The sequence below is a fragment of the Phoca vitulina genome, unplaced genomic scaffold, assembly GCF_004348235.1.
Source record: "Phoca vitulina isolate PV1807 unplaced genomic scaffold, GSC_HSeal_1.0 scaffold36, whole genome shotgun sequence".
NCBI lineage: Eukaryota > Metazoa > Chordata > Mammalia > Carnivora > Phocidae > Phoca > Phoca vitulina.
The window spans coordinates 15,822,198-15,837,669 of NW_022589739.1; the positions used below are offsets into that span (position 1 = coordinate 15,822,198).

The window sequence follows — 15,472 nt, forward strand, 5'->3', positions numbered from 1 at the left end:
TGGAAAATTTCTGATCCTACTTAATTTTTTTTTAGGTTTCCATTATATCCAAAGGGAGGGGAGAAGTTACAATTCGATTATGGTGTCTATCTTCTGAACAAAAATATAGCACAGGTAAGTAACTTCTCTTCACTCCTTTTCTACTTCCCACATACAACCAACTTCGTTGGATTGCTAACCTTCTTTCTTTATAAATAAGTACTGTAGTTGATTATTTTATTTAACCAGTTATGGTGATAATGCGAAGTTCTTTGGCCGCAGTCTTATTTCATGCCATTATAAATACTACTGAGAAGCAATGGGTGCACATTGAAACCCTACTAAACTCGGAAGCCCTTTACTAAGTTGTTACTTGCTAGGAGACTGTACTTGAATGTGTGTGTTTATAACTTCTTTCCTCTGTAGCTTCTCACACAGCTTTTTTCTCTTAGATCACTTTCTTCTCTTAAACCACTTTTAGGAACTCATTTTGCATTGGGATTTGTTTATGGAGTAAAAGTTTAGTGCCTTTGGCAAGTCCTTAATGGTCTCCTCACCTTATTATGCAAGAACCAAAAGAAAAGACCAACCACGTGGTCCTTCCAACCCATCTGGGGTTTTTGTGACTCTCTCAACATGAAGCCAGTTAGTATCTCATTTAAATAAAGTCTTTCCATATGCTGTAGAAAGACTAATAGATGCTTGGGTTTGCATTTTCCTGAAAGAAATATGCAGCATTTCTTTAGCATACTTGATTGTACTTCAAGAGGTAGACATTTCATATATTTTCTAGTTGTAAAGGAAGATCGGCTTCAGTGCTTTGTTTTATTTGGACATAGCCCATTGGAATATCACATGGATGAGTATCCACAGTTTGACTGTTATTTAAAGACATTATCATAAAGACATTATCAGCTATATCCTCAGACCTTTTCTTTTTTTTAAAAAAAAATTTTATTTATTTATTCATAAGAGACAGAGAGAGGCAGAGGGAGAAGCAGGCTCCCCGCTGAGCAGGGAGCCCGATTTGGGACTCAGTCCCAGGACCCTGGGATCATGACCTGAGCCGAAGGCAGACACTTAACCATCTGAGCCACCCAGGCACCCAGACCTTTTCTTTTAATAGAAGCAAGAAGGTTTATGATATTTTTGTTTTTAAAAGTCTGCCTTTTATCCATGTGAATCAAAAGACTCACTGAACAGTTCCCTTATTCTTTCCTGATTTGTTCCACCCTATGATATCATCTTTGCCTCGCTATCCCTCATCAAATATCAGTTTAATGGTTTTTTAATTTGATTTTTATTTAGATTCTTATCCTTTTTTTTTTTTTTTTAAAGATTTTATTTATTTATTTGACAGAGAGAGACACAGTGAGAGCAGGAACACAAGCGGGGAGGTGAGGGAGAAGCAGGCTTCCCGCAGAGCAGGGAGCCTGATGCGGGGCTCGATCCCAGGACCCAGGGATCATGACGTGAGCCGAAGGCATACGCTTAACCGACTGAGCCACCCAGGCACCCCAGATTCTTATCCTTTTCTGATATTGGATCAAATTTCTAGTCTGCAGTCTTCAGTTAATCATTTGCTTTATAAGCTCATACTCATTGCCCTCTCAGTCATACTGCTTTCTTATTACTGCCGTTCCAGCCCATGTTCTTTACTCTAGGCAGGCAGCCTTGCTCACAGTCTGTGGCCTGTGACTCATCTTTCCATGTGCCATTCTTCCCACACCTGATGCTTTCCCTCCCTCCATTTTTGGCAGAGAAGTACCTTAGTCTAAGAAATAGGACCTTAGGGGTGCCTGGCTGGCTCAGTTGGTGGAGCATGCTACTCTTGATCTCAGGGTCATGAGTTCAAGCCACATGTTGGGCATAGAGCCTGCTTAAAAAAGAAAAAGAAAGAAAGAAAGAAATAGGACTTTAATTTCAAAGCTGTCTTATGCTACTGATTATAGTTGTCATACTATGGAAAAGGCAGTGCTTAGACAGAAGTGGCCTAACTAAGAGTGCATGAAGGGAGAAGAGGTCTAAGTAAATTAGAGAGTATCTCCAGGTGAAGTCAGCCAATGTGGAAAAGGGCACATGAGTCCAGGGTCTGGGGGGCAAGATGTCAGGAAAGTTGGTGGACCTAAGTTCTGATCTGAATGCAGAGGTTTGTTTCTCCTTGCCCTATTTTCTGTTTCTTGCCCTGAGTACCTACACTAAGGTCCCAAGTCTGTTGGAAGATTCCAGGTGGAGCCTACTCCTGATTAAGGTAAAGCCAAAATGCCTGGATATCCTGGTAAATCTCAGCTGAAGACACACACATGCATGTGCATGTGTGCGCACATACACGTATATCCACATGCAGGCATACACACATTGAGTTCTTTCTTCTGTGGGCCCAATAAGAATGCCAGAGGATGGTGAAAGAGGTTCTACAGATAGCCCAGCTTGCCTTGAAAACAAGACAAAGATGGAGGCTGTGTGCAGTGGAAAATTTGGGAAAGTCAACCCTGCATCTCAGACTCTTAGCTCTAGTACCTGTTTGGTCCTCACTTTGGAGCACTTCCCAAGAAGCCTCTGACTTTATTTTTAACTGAACCAAGGCCACAAGCATGCTGAACTAGTTTTATTCGTCTGTTTAAACAATTCGTAGTTTCTAGTTATTTTGTATCCTCTGCAACTTAATAATCTTTTTGAAGATTTGAGAGACTACACTTGTCACTTGTGTGTGGGTTTAAGATGGATAAGTTAACTCCTTTAAAAATCCAGAGAGAATAAGCATCTTGCTCTCTTGATGTTTTTTCATCACTCTGCGGCAGTTTTAAAAGGAGAGGACAATAGGGGCGCCTGGGTGGCTCAGTCGTTAAGCGTCTGCCTTCGGCTCAGGTCATGATCCCAGGGTCCTGGGATCGAGTCCCGCATTGGGCTCCCTGCTCCGCGGGGAGTCTGCTTCTCCCTCTCCCACTCCCCCTACTTGTGTTCCCTCTCTTGCTGTGTCTCTCTCTGTCAAATAAATAAAATCTTAAAAAAAAAAAAAAAAGAGGACAATAAACTTTTTATAAACAAATTATCTTAGGTTTCAGAGTGCATTCAGGAGTCCCCTTCTGACAATTTAGAAAGAAACTTTTTAGCAAATGTGTGACCTTTAACCTTTTTTTGCTTCAACTGTTTACTATTTCTTGGGGAATGTTTCATTTTGTCTTTAATACCATCACTTTATTACATTTCAATTTATAACAAATCAAAGAACCATTAATTAGTATGGCCCTCACCCATTTTATATCAGTAAAAAATTTCCAAATTTTTGAAGATTTATTTTTCTATACTTTACATACTAATACATGTTGTCAAAGGAGAGTTTGTCTTCTCAGCCAGTCTCATTTATACCCCATCTCTAGAGATGTGAACAAATCATACTATTAAAATGGCCCCACCTCAGTAATTTATAAGCCAGGTTAGTGGAGGTGGATGAAAGCATTGGCATGTGTTAAAGTGCCAGAGAAAAAGGAGTGAAGTCATTTAATACTGCATCCATAACTTGGTTGCAGATTTGAATAGTCAATAGGACCTTTCATCACAACTAGAAGTAGTAGTAAAATCACTTTTTTTGGTAGAGGAAATGACAGAATTTAGTAATATTTGTTACTTCAGTATTTGGGATCAGTCCAGCCCGTTTTGAAAGCACAAGCTTAGGAAGACAGGCCTTCAAGTAGAAATCCTCAAGTGTTGTTTGAAGAGCTGAGAGGGTTGGTAAGGCCTGCTTGCCCTCTTCGTGTCATTGCGGTTTAAAGGTATGTGTGTGTGTGCTGTGCTGGATATTGAAAGTGAATAAAGCAAAGTGCTTTGTTTTTAGTGCCATCAGCCCCTTTGTCTGGAAATAGCTTTCTTTGTTGGTCAACATGTAACACTATAGGAACAGGCCTGGCAAAATTCAGGCACAGTATAATTAACGTTGATTTAAAAAACCAGGTTCTGCCATGATTGTCAGTAAGTTTATAAGTACATTACATTAGAATTTGTATATAGTGCAGTAGTTTGCTTTTAGTTCCCAGAGCATAAAAAGTAGTAAATCAAAAATTACAATACTTTTACCTTACATTTATGGAGAGTTTTGTAGTTTGAAACATATATATATATATCCACGTGACCCTCATTATCACCCTACAGAATGAAAGGTGCAGCTAATGTTAAATGAATTTGAAGACAGTATGGCTTTTGACATCTGTCACTCCAGTTAGGATCACGTATTCTGACAGGTGAGGCAGAGATTCCCTTACTTCCGTATGCTTCATTGTTCTATATACAGTTGACCCTTAAAACAACATGGATTTGAACCGTGAGGGTCCACTTAAATATGGATTTTTTTTTTTTTTTTGCTAAGGGCAGTATTATAAATGTATTTTCTCTTTCTTACTACTTAATAACAATTTCTTTTCTCTAGCATATTATAAGAGTAAGTACACAGTATGTAATACATATACAGAATATGTGTTAATCAACTGGTTATGTTATTGGTAAGTCTTCCAGTCAACAGTAGGCAATTAGTAGTTAGGTTTTGGGGAGTCAAAAGTTAAATGCAGTTTTCAACTGTGTGGGCAGTTAGCATCCCTAACCCTTATTCAATGGTCCACTGTATTTCCATCCTAAAAGTGCACAGAATCCAAGAAGATGACCTTCCCAGATAGGAAAGAAACTGAATGTTCATTGAGCAGAGACAGCTGTTTTGCACATTATGATATTTCGATGAGTAAGCACAATGCTTGAAACACTATAAAGTCTCAAAAAAATGTTTAATGAATGTATGGTCATACACAGTTAAGACACTGAGATCTAGAAAAATTGTGACTTGCTTAAAATTGATGAATTGAGTCAAGTATTTGTTGTGCATCTACCATGTGCTATGTATTTTGAGTTAGGTCTCAGCTGAGAGAGCAGTGAATAAGACACACAAGATCCCTGCCTCATAAATAAGCCAGGTACAAAAACACAACTATTGTATGGTTCCGCTTATATGAATTATCTGGACTAGGCAAATGCATAGAGACAGAAAGTAGGTTAGAGGTTACTGGGAGCTGGGAAAGGGGGACATGGGAGAGTTATTACTTAACTCTGTTACAGTTTCTGTTTGGGGTGACGAAAAAATTTTGGAAGAAGATAGTGTTGATGGTTCCATAACATTGTGAATGTAATGATGATGCCACTGAATTATACACTTAAAAATAGTTTAAAAATGGCCAAAGTGACATATTTTATGCAATATGGGCGCCTGGGTGGCTCAGTCGTTAAGCGTCTGCCTTCAGCTCAGGTCATGATCCCAGGGTCCTGGGATCGAGTCCAGCATCGGGCTCCCTGCTCGGCAGGAAGCCTGCTTCTCCCTCTCCCACTCCCCCTGCTTGTGTTCCTGCTCTCGCTATCTCTCTCTCTGTCAAATAAATAAATAAAATCTTTAAAAAAAAATTAATATATTAAATACCATTGGAGTATACACTTCAAATGGGTGAATTTTATGGTAGGTGAGTTATATCAGAATAAAGCTCTTTTTTAAAAAAAGAAAAGAAACTGTCTCATTAAACTTATTAGCTAATGGAAAGACAGACAGTAAACAAAATAATCTTAGATTTGCGATAAGTGCTGTAATAGAAATCATTTAGGCAATATAATGGGAAGTAACTGGAGAGGGACCTGCTTTAGATAACGTTGTCAAATAAGCCTTATTGAGGAAGCGATATTGAACTAAGACATGGAGATGACAAATAACCAGCCATGCAAAGAGCTAGGAAACAGTAAGTTAAGGTCATGGGAACAGTTAGTGCTGAAGTCCTGATGTAGGAAAGAGCTTGTTGTGTAGATGGCTAATGTGATAGGAGTATAGTAAGTAAGGAGAGAGGTAGCCAGGGAGCATATCATATAAGGCCTTAGAGATTATGAAGAGTTTGAATTTTATTCTAAATACAAAGGGAAGCCATTGAATAATTTAAGCAGGAGAATGGCTTGATTTATTTTTTCAAAGATTGTTCTTCCTGCTCTCATGAATTATAGAGAACTAGAATAGAAGTAAGATATCAAAAAAAAAAAAAAAGAAGAAGTAAGATACCAGTGCAAGGGCTATTTCAAAAGACCTGATGAGGGTTGATGGTAGCTTGGACTACGATAGTAGTGATAGAGAATTGAACAGACTTAAAATATATGATGGATGGTGCTAAACATCACTAATCCTCAGGGAAATGCAAATCAATACCACGATGAGATATCACTTCACTATTATCAAAAGGCAAGAATTAGCAAGTGTTGGCAAGGATATGGAGAAAAGGAAGCACTTGGGCACTGTTGGCAGGAATGTAAATTGGTGCAGCCAGAATGGAAAACAATGTGAGGCTCCTCAAAAAATTCAAAATACAACTACCATATGATCTAGCAATTACACTTCTGGCTATTTAACCAAAGAAAATGAAAACACTAACTCTGAAAGATATCTTTACCCACGTGTTCATTTTTGCATTATTTACAATAGCTAAGATATGAAAACAACCTAAATGTCCATCGGTGGATGAAAGGATAAAGAAAGTGTGGTATGTGAACACACACACACACACTTCGTGGAAAATTATTCAGCCATAATGAAAGAAATCCTGCCATTTGCAACAAATGGATGGATCTTGAGGGTATTATGCGAAGTGAAACAAGTCAGGTAGAGAAAGACAAATGCCAAACGATCTCATTTATATGTGGAATCTTAAAACAAAAATCGAACTCAGGTACAGAGAATGTTTGGTGGTTGCCGGAGGTGAGGGAGTTAAGGAGTGAGTAAAATGTCTGAAAGTGGTCAAAAGGTACAATTTCCGGTTATACAATAAATAAGTCCTGGGGATGTAATGTACAGCATGGTAACTGTAGTTAATAATACTGTATCATATATTTAAAGTTGCTAAGAGGGGCACCTGGGTGGCTCAGTTGATTGTCTGCTTTCAGTTGAGGTCATGATCCTAGGGTCCTGGGATAGAGCCCCAAGTCCGTAGGGCTCCCTGCAGCCTGCTTCTCCTCCCCACTCATGCTCTCTCACTGTTTCTGTCACTATCTCTGTCTCTCTCAAATAAATAAATAAATAAAATCTTTAAAAAAAAATTACTAAGAAAGTACAGATCTTCCTTGACTTGTGATGGGCTTACATTCTGATTACCATTACCCATTATAAGTTAAAAATACCATGTCCAAAATGTATTTAATACAGCTAACTTACTGAATGTCATAGCTTAGCCTAGCCTACCTTAAACATACTCAGAATACTTACATTAGCCTACAGTTGGGCAAAATCGTCTAACACAAAGCCCATTTTGTAATTAAGTATTAAATATCTCATGTAGGGTGCCTGGGTGGCTCAGTCGTTAAGCGTCTGCCTTCAGCTCAGGTCATGCTCCCAGGGTCCTGGGATCGAGTCCCACATCGGGCTCCCTGCTCAGCGGGAAGCCTGCTTCTCCCTCTCCCACTCCCCCTGCTTGTGTTCCTGTTCTCGCTGTCTCTCTCTCTGTCAAATAAATAAATAAAATCTTTAAAAAAAATTAAAAAATAAATAAATATCTCATGTAATTTATTGAATACTGAAAGTGACAGAATGGTTTTATGGGGACAAAATGGTTGTAAAAGTATCAGTTGTTTACCGTTGTGATCACATGGCTCACGGAGCTGCAGCTCTCTGCTGCTGCCCAGCATCATGAGAGAGGATCGTACCACATACCACCAGCCTGGGAAAAGATCAAAATTCAGACTTCGAAATATGGTTTTTGGTGAATGTGCATCATTTTCACACCATCCATAACCCACAACATTGAAAAATCATAAGTCAAATCGTTGTTAGAGACTGTCCGTATATCTTAAAATTCTCACCTTAAGAAAAAAAATAGTAACTGTATGGTGATGGATGACTAGACTAATTTTGATGATCATTTTACAACATATACACCTATCGAATCATTATATGGTACACCTGAAATTAATACGATGTTTCATGTCAATTATATATTAATAAAAAAATAAGATTATATAATGGGAGATGAGCTAATGGATTGAATGTGGGAATTGAAGGAAAGGAACTAATCATGGGTGACTCCTAGGCTTTGTGTATGAACAATTGGATGGATGGAAGTGCATTTATTGAGACAGGGAAGGATCTAGGAGATGGGGGTAGGGAAACCAAAAGTTCTGCTTTGGCACTGTTAAGTTTCAATTACTTTTAGAAATCCAAGTAGAGGGGCACCTGGGTGGTTCAGTCATTAAGCGTCTGCCTTCAGCTCAGGTCATGACCCCAGGGTCCTGGGATCTAGCCCTTCGTCAGGCTCCCTGCTCAGCAGGAAGCCTGCTTCTACCTCTCCCTCTGCCCCTCCACCCTGCTCGTGCGCTCTCTCTCTCTCAAATAAATAAATAAAATCTTTTAAAAAAAAAAAAAGAAAGAAAAGAAAAGAAATCCAAGTAGAGTCATCAAAGAGGCAAGAGGGTCTTTGGGTCTGGAACTTGGGGTAAGGAGGTCAGTAGTGGAGATACAAATTTGGGAGTCATCAATATAGAGATGATATTTAAATCCATGGAACTGGATGATATCAATCAGGGAGAGAATGCAGATCTGAAGAGAGAGACAAATACAGACAGAAACACAGAATGGGATTTAGTTCTGGGAAATCACATTTAGAAGTTGGGTGGAAGAGGATGTCCTAGCAAAGACTGAGAGGAATGACCAATCAGGTAGGAGAGAAAACCAGGAGAAAGTAATAATTTGGAAACTAGAAGAAGTAAATTTCTGGAAGGGAGGAGTCATCAGCTATGTCAAATTCTACCATAAGATGAAGTATGCAGTAGAGTTGGGGACATGGAAGCCGTTGACAAGCAATTTCAGTAGATCAGTAGGTGTGCTGAAGAGTGAATAGGAAATGAGGAAGTGACATTGATTGTAGACACTCTTCTGAGGTGTTTTTTGTGAAGTGAGATAGATAAATGGGTTCATAATTGGAAAAGACTGGGGTTAGGGGAAGGTCTTTTGTTGTTTTTTTTGTTCGTTTGCTTTGTGGGAATGTGGAGTTTTTTTTTTTAAGATGGGAAATAGCAGGCCATGTTTATATGCTGACGAGAGTGATCAAATAAAGAGAGAGAAATTATCAATACAAGATAAAGAAGGGATACTTGAAGGAGTAAAGTCTTTGAGAAGGGGAGAGGAAATAGGATACAGAACATAAGTGAACATGTTGACCTAAAATAAGAAAAGGGGACACTTTCAACAAACTGATTTTTAAAAAAAAGAAAAGCCAGTTTCATTTAAGAATGCCATTGATGAAGCAGTAAAATTATTGACCCTTGAGTACATATCTTTTCAGTATTCTGTGTGATGGAAATGGAAATAGACATAAAGCACTTCTGCTGCATACTGAAGTAAAATGGTGTTTCAAGGAAAAGCACTTGTGCAGTTGAGTTGCCAACTAAACTACCTGATTTTTCATGGAGCACCATCTTTACTTGAAAGAATGACTAAACCAACAAACTATTCAGACTTAGATATTTGAAAAATACTCTTTCAAAAATGAGTGAGGTGAGCCTCTCAAAGGAAATCAACTGATGATAAAATTTAAGATTTTAAATGAAAACTAGTATTTTGGAAGACTTGTGTTTGCTGCCATGAGATTGGCAGCTTTCCATTCCTTAAGGATGTTTTTGATGAGATTGGTAGTGGTATTTAACAAACGTGATTTTTAAATATTGTGTAATGAATGTGTCAACATTTAAAATCTATATAACTAGTTAGCCAGTATTTTCCAAGTGACCAGTATATAAGGCTGTGAAATCAGGTGCAGGTAAAGACCTCTTATTTAAAATGCAAAAAAAAAGATTTTAATGTAACAGATGTGAAAAGTATATTGGTGTGGTTTCAGATTCTACATTGATAACTAACATTTAAGAAGCTGCTACTTGTTGAGGAGTGCCTGGCTGGCTTAGTCAGTAGCGCATGCAACTCTTGATCTCAGGGCTGTGAGTTTGAGCCCCACATTGGGTATAGAAAAAAAAATAAAACAACTACTTGTTGAGTTTGGAGTAGTATTAGAGAAGAATATCCATAATTATCTGAAAAGGCTATTAAAATACTCCTTTCATTTCCAACTATATTATCTGTATGAGGCTGGATTTTCTTAGGAAACAACATATGCAAACATATGCATATGCATAACAAAATGAATGCAGAAGGATATATGAGAATCCAGCTGTCTTTTGTTAAGGTAGACATTGCAAAACACACTTGCAAAAATGTAAAACAATGTCACTCATCTCTCTAAATTTCTTTTTTTAGAAAATATGTTTTTTGTTTAAATTATTATTTATATTAACAAGTAATTGATTTTTTTTAAGATTTTATTTATTGAGAGAGAGAGGGGGAGCGAAAGAGCAAGCATGGCGGGGAAGGGTGTAGGGGCAGAGGGAGAGTGAGAAGCAGACTCCCCGCTGTGCAGGGAGCCCAACACAGGACTTGATCGCAGGACACTGGGATCATGACCTGAGCTGAAGGCAGACACTTAACCAACTGAGCCACCCAGGTGCCCCTCTATTGTTATTTTTAAATGAAATATTTAAGTTTTCTCAATTGTAACTTCTAATATGGTAAACATTGGTATAAATGACCCATATAAAAAAAAAAAGTTTTTTAACATCCTCAGTAATTTTAAGAAGTATAGAGATCTTGAGACCAAAAAGTTTAAGAACTGCTGTCCTAGAGAATGTGGCCGTCCAGATTTCCTACAAAACACCTGAGTTGCTCATAGTCTGATAAGACACACTTATTGGTTCCCCAAATTTGGAACATGATATAAGAGACTTAACAGTTTGAATTCTGGTAATATGTTCAGTACAAGTCCAGTGCAGTGTGTTCAGTACAAGGCCAGCCGCTATCAGTGGGCTCTTTCCTTATTGCCTTTGGCTTTTAAGCCAAGCCTCTTTCTGTGCTTTCTTGAAAGCTCAGGGACTTAACAGTAACACCTTGAGGATCCAGTTTACAAATACTAATGATGATTTACATTTGTTTTGAATGTAATGGCCTTTTATTATACTTTTACTTCTTTATCACACTTCATGCTCCATGAAGCATGTTGACCAGGTCTATCTTTAGAGATAAGAAATTGAACTGCTGCTATGCTAACTTCCAGAGAATGACAAAACTATCAAATGGCAAACAGAAATCGAGACCAAATCTTCTGACGTCAGTCTGGCCATATCCCACTGACGTTTCTTTTCCTTTCTTTCTTTTTTAAATTTTTAAAAAATGTGGGCCTTCTTACAATCCTATGAGGTGATAGGTCACAGACAGTGATCTGCCTTTTACAGATAGGAAGCCTGAGAGCATGAGTTCAATAGAAAAACTAGAACCTGGGGACTTTATGACCGCTCTTCCTTTTACTCTATTACCTCTTTCCCCTCAAGTTATTTTAAGACTTCATAGAAAGTAAAAGTAGCTTCTCCTTCCAAAAACAGTTGGAAACCTCTGTTCTGCCAAGGACATGGTCTTTCTCTAAAACTTGACTACTCGTGGGGCCCACGGTGCTCAGCTCTTTAGAAGGGATCAATGTCAGCTTACACCCAGCAGCTTAAATTCATGTCTATTTCTCCAACATACAGTCCAATCTATATGACACGTGGGGAGAAAATGTATTTTTATTTTCTTAATTCTTGGAATCGAGAATATAAATTCCAAGGATGTTTTAATAGTCAGACTGTCATTTTCTCCTCCTGCTGCCTACAAAATTTGCCAGGAATGTAGTAGAAACTTTTTTTTTTTTAATCCTATACCTGTATCTTTAAAGAAAACTTTACTGTGATGTAATTCACATATCATACAATTCATCCATTTAAAATATACAATTCCATGGTTTTTAGTATATTCATTGAGTTGTGCAACTATCACCACAGTCAACTTTAGAATATTTTTATTGCCCCCAAAGAAACCCTGTACCCATTACTTACTCCCTATTCCCCAAGACCCACATCCCTAGGCAGCCACCATTCTACTTTCTGTTTCTACAGATTTGCCTGTTCTGGACATTTCATATAAATAGACTCCTAGAGTATGTGGTCTTTGTGATTGGCTTCCTACACTTTCATAGATTCCAGGTTCATCCATGTGATAGCATGTATCATTCATTCCTTTTTTTTGCCAAATCATTTTGGCTTTTTGAAGATGTGTATAGATATATACCACATTTTATTCATCAGTTCATCAGTTGGTAGACATTTGGGTTGTTTACACTTTTTGGTTATTATGTATAATACTGCTATGAACATTCACGTACAGGTCTTTGTGAGGACATATGTTTTCATTACTCTTGGTTATTTACCTAGGAGTGGAATTGCTGAGCCATATGGTAACTGTTTAACGTTTTGAAAAATTGCCAGACTATTTTCTAAAGCAGCTACACCATTTGACCTTCCCAGCAGCAGCGTATAAGAGTTTCAGTTCCCTTACCCATCCTCACCACCACTTGTTATTTTCTGTGTTTTTGATTATAGTCATCCTGCTGGATGCAACGTGGTATCTCGTTGTGGTTTTGAGTTGAACTTTCCTAATGGCTAATGATATTGTGCATCTTTTCATGTTTATTGGACATTTGTAATATGTTCTTTGGAGAAATGTTCGGTCAGGCCCCTTGCCCATTTTTAAGTTGGATTATTTGTCTTTGTTATTGAATTGTAAGAGTACTTTATATAACCTAGACACAAGTCCCTTCTCACATGTATGATGTGCAAATATTTTCTCCCATTCCATAGGCTGTCTTTTTCACTTTCTTGATAGTGTCCATTGAAGCACAAAGGTTTTTAGGTTTTAAGCTTTTATTTAAATTCCAGTTAGTTAATGTACAGTGTAATATTAGTTTCAGGTATATAATATCATAATTCAATACTTCCATACATCATCTGATGCTCATTACAACCAGAGCACTCCCTAGTCCCCATCACCCATTTAACCCATCCCCCAGCCAGAATGGCTAAAATCAACAACACAAGAAACAAGTGTTGGCAAGGATGTGGAGAAGGAAGAACTCTCTTGCACTGTTGTTGATGCAAACTGGTCTAGCCTCTCTGAAAACAGTATGGAATTTCCTCAAAAACTTAAAAATCCAGCCATTGCACCACTAGGTATTTACCCTAAGAATACAAAAACACTAATTCAAAGGGATACGTGCACCCCTGTGTTTATAGCAGCATTATCTACAATAGCCAAATTATAGAAGCAGCCCAAATGTCCATCAACTGAAGAACGGATAAAGAAGAGGTGGTGTGTAAATATACAGTGGAATATTACTCAGCCATAAAAAGGAATGAAATCTTCCCATTCGCCATGACATGGAGCTATAGAGAATTATGCTAGGTGAAACGTTTTCAGTTTTGATAAAGTCCAATTTTTTAAGAAGATTTATTTATTTATTTTAGAGAGAGTGAGAGCATGAGAGCAGAGAGAGGCAAAGGGAGAAACAGAATCCTCAGGGCAACTCTGCACTGAGCACAGAGCCCAACGTGGTGTGGTGCTCGATCTCACGACCCTGAGATCATGACCTGAACCAAAACCAAGAGTTGGATGCTTAATTGACTGAGCCACCCAGGTGGCACAATAAAGTTCAATTTTTAAATTTGTTTTTCCTTTTTTGCTTGTGCTTTTGGTGTTAAAAAAAAAAAATCTAAGAAAGCTTAACACAAGGTTTGCTTCTGTGTAGTTTTAGCTCATATGTTTAGGTCTGTGATCCATTTTGAATTAATTTTTTTGTAAAGTTTAAGGAAGAGGTCCAGTTTCATTCTTTTGCATGTGAATATCCAATTGTCTTAGAAAAATTTGTTGAAAAAACTACTCTCTACCCATTGAGTTGTCTTGGCATTCTTGTTGAAAATTAACTATAAATGTGAGGATTTATTTCTGAACTCTAAACTCTATTCCATTAATCTGTATGTCAGTCCTTATGCTGGTACACCCTATATCTTTTTTCTGAAGTATTTTCTAAAAAATATTTTCTAAATTCAATAATAATATATGCCAATTGTAGAAAATTTTTTAAAGATTTAATTGAGAGAGAGAGAGAGCACATGTGAGTGGGGGGAGGGACAGAGAGAGAGGGAGAGAAAGAATCTCAAGCAGAGGACCCTGGGATCATGACCTGAGCCAAAATCCAGAGTTGGCCACTTAACCAGCTGAGCTACCCAGGTGCCCCATAGAAACTTTTTGAAGTACAAAAGAAGATAGAAGAACAGATTTTTTAAAAGATTCTATAATCTCATCATTCATATGTGCCTTCCAAATCTTCCAGACTTTTTGTCTTTTTTTTTAAATTTCCATTTCTTTTTTTTTTAAGATTTATTTATTATTTAATTGAGAGAAACAGAGGGAAAGAGAGCATGCGTGGTTTGGGGGGCAGACGGAGAGGAAAAGAGAGAATCTCAAGCAGAATCCCCCACTGAATGTGGAGCCCAACATGGGGCTCAATCTCATGACCCATGAGATCATAACCTGAGCCAAAATCATGAGTCAGAGCTACCCAGGAGTCCCTTGTCTTTTTCTTACATAGTTGAAGTAACATTATATATACTGCTCTATATCTTTTTGCTTTTTTGAACACAAGCTTTTTCCCAAGCCATTAAAAACTCTTAGTCAATATTTTTAATATATAAATATATATTTCTAAATATATAATATTTCATTTCTGTGCATATATTTTTTAAAGATTTTATTTATTTGAGACACAGAGAGAGAGAGAGAAGCACAAGCGAGAGGGGAGGGACAGAGGGAAAGGAAGAAGCAGACTCCCCGCTGAGCAGGGAGCCTGACACAGGGCTTGATCCCAAGACCCTGAGATCATGACCTGAGCTGAAGGCAGACACTTAAACCGACTGAGCCATCCAGGCACCACTCTATACATATATTTTAATTTAACCATTCTTATAATCTTGGACATATATTCTTCTAGAGTTTTCTTAAAAATATGGTTTGGTTATGATATTAGTTAGCACTAATATATGTTTACATATACTTATTGTTAAATATATTATTATGTTATGTATATATTAATATATTTCTCCCCTGTAGAATGACATATTCAGATATGAGATGTAGTAAGGTCAATAGTAAAGCAGCTCACTGCAGCTCTGCAGTGGCAGAAATCTTGTCTCTCAAACTTTCCTGTGGGTCCTATAGTGTTTCCACTAAATCATTTCAAACCTAAGCTTTATGCTGCTGTGCACAAAGCAGATTTTCAGTCAAATCCTTACTTTGAAGATGACCATAATTAACTCATACTTACTCCTTTGTGTGTTTTTTTTTTCTCTTTAAAAGTAGAAAAATCACATTTTCTTATGTGTATGTATTTATCTCAACCCACAAATATCTGAGTGTTTGAACTGTACAAGGTCTATGAGAGACTGACTTTACTCTCAAGTTGTCTGTATTTTGGGTGAGGGGGATAAAAAAATAGGTACAATATGTAAATAGTTAGCCAGCAGTACA

The 15,472-nt window shown here is 37.7% G+C and overlaps 1 protein-coding gene across 2 annotated transcripts in view; it reads left to right on the forward strand.

The window, feature by feature from the left end:
* The window catches only part of UVRAG (UV radiation resistance associated), a 320,861-nt gene that overhangs the window by 241,333 nt on the left and 64,056 nt on the right, over positions 1-15,472 (forward strand). For both annotated transcript variants that reach the window (XM_032427162.1, XM_032427163.1), the window contains one exon: positions 36-114. In XM_032427162.1, coding sequence (XP_032283053.1) covers positions 36-114 — 79 coding nt within the window. The remainder of the gene's footprint in view (positions 1-35; positions 115-15,472) is intronic.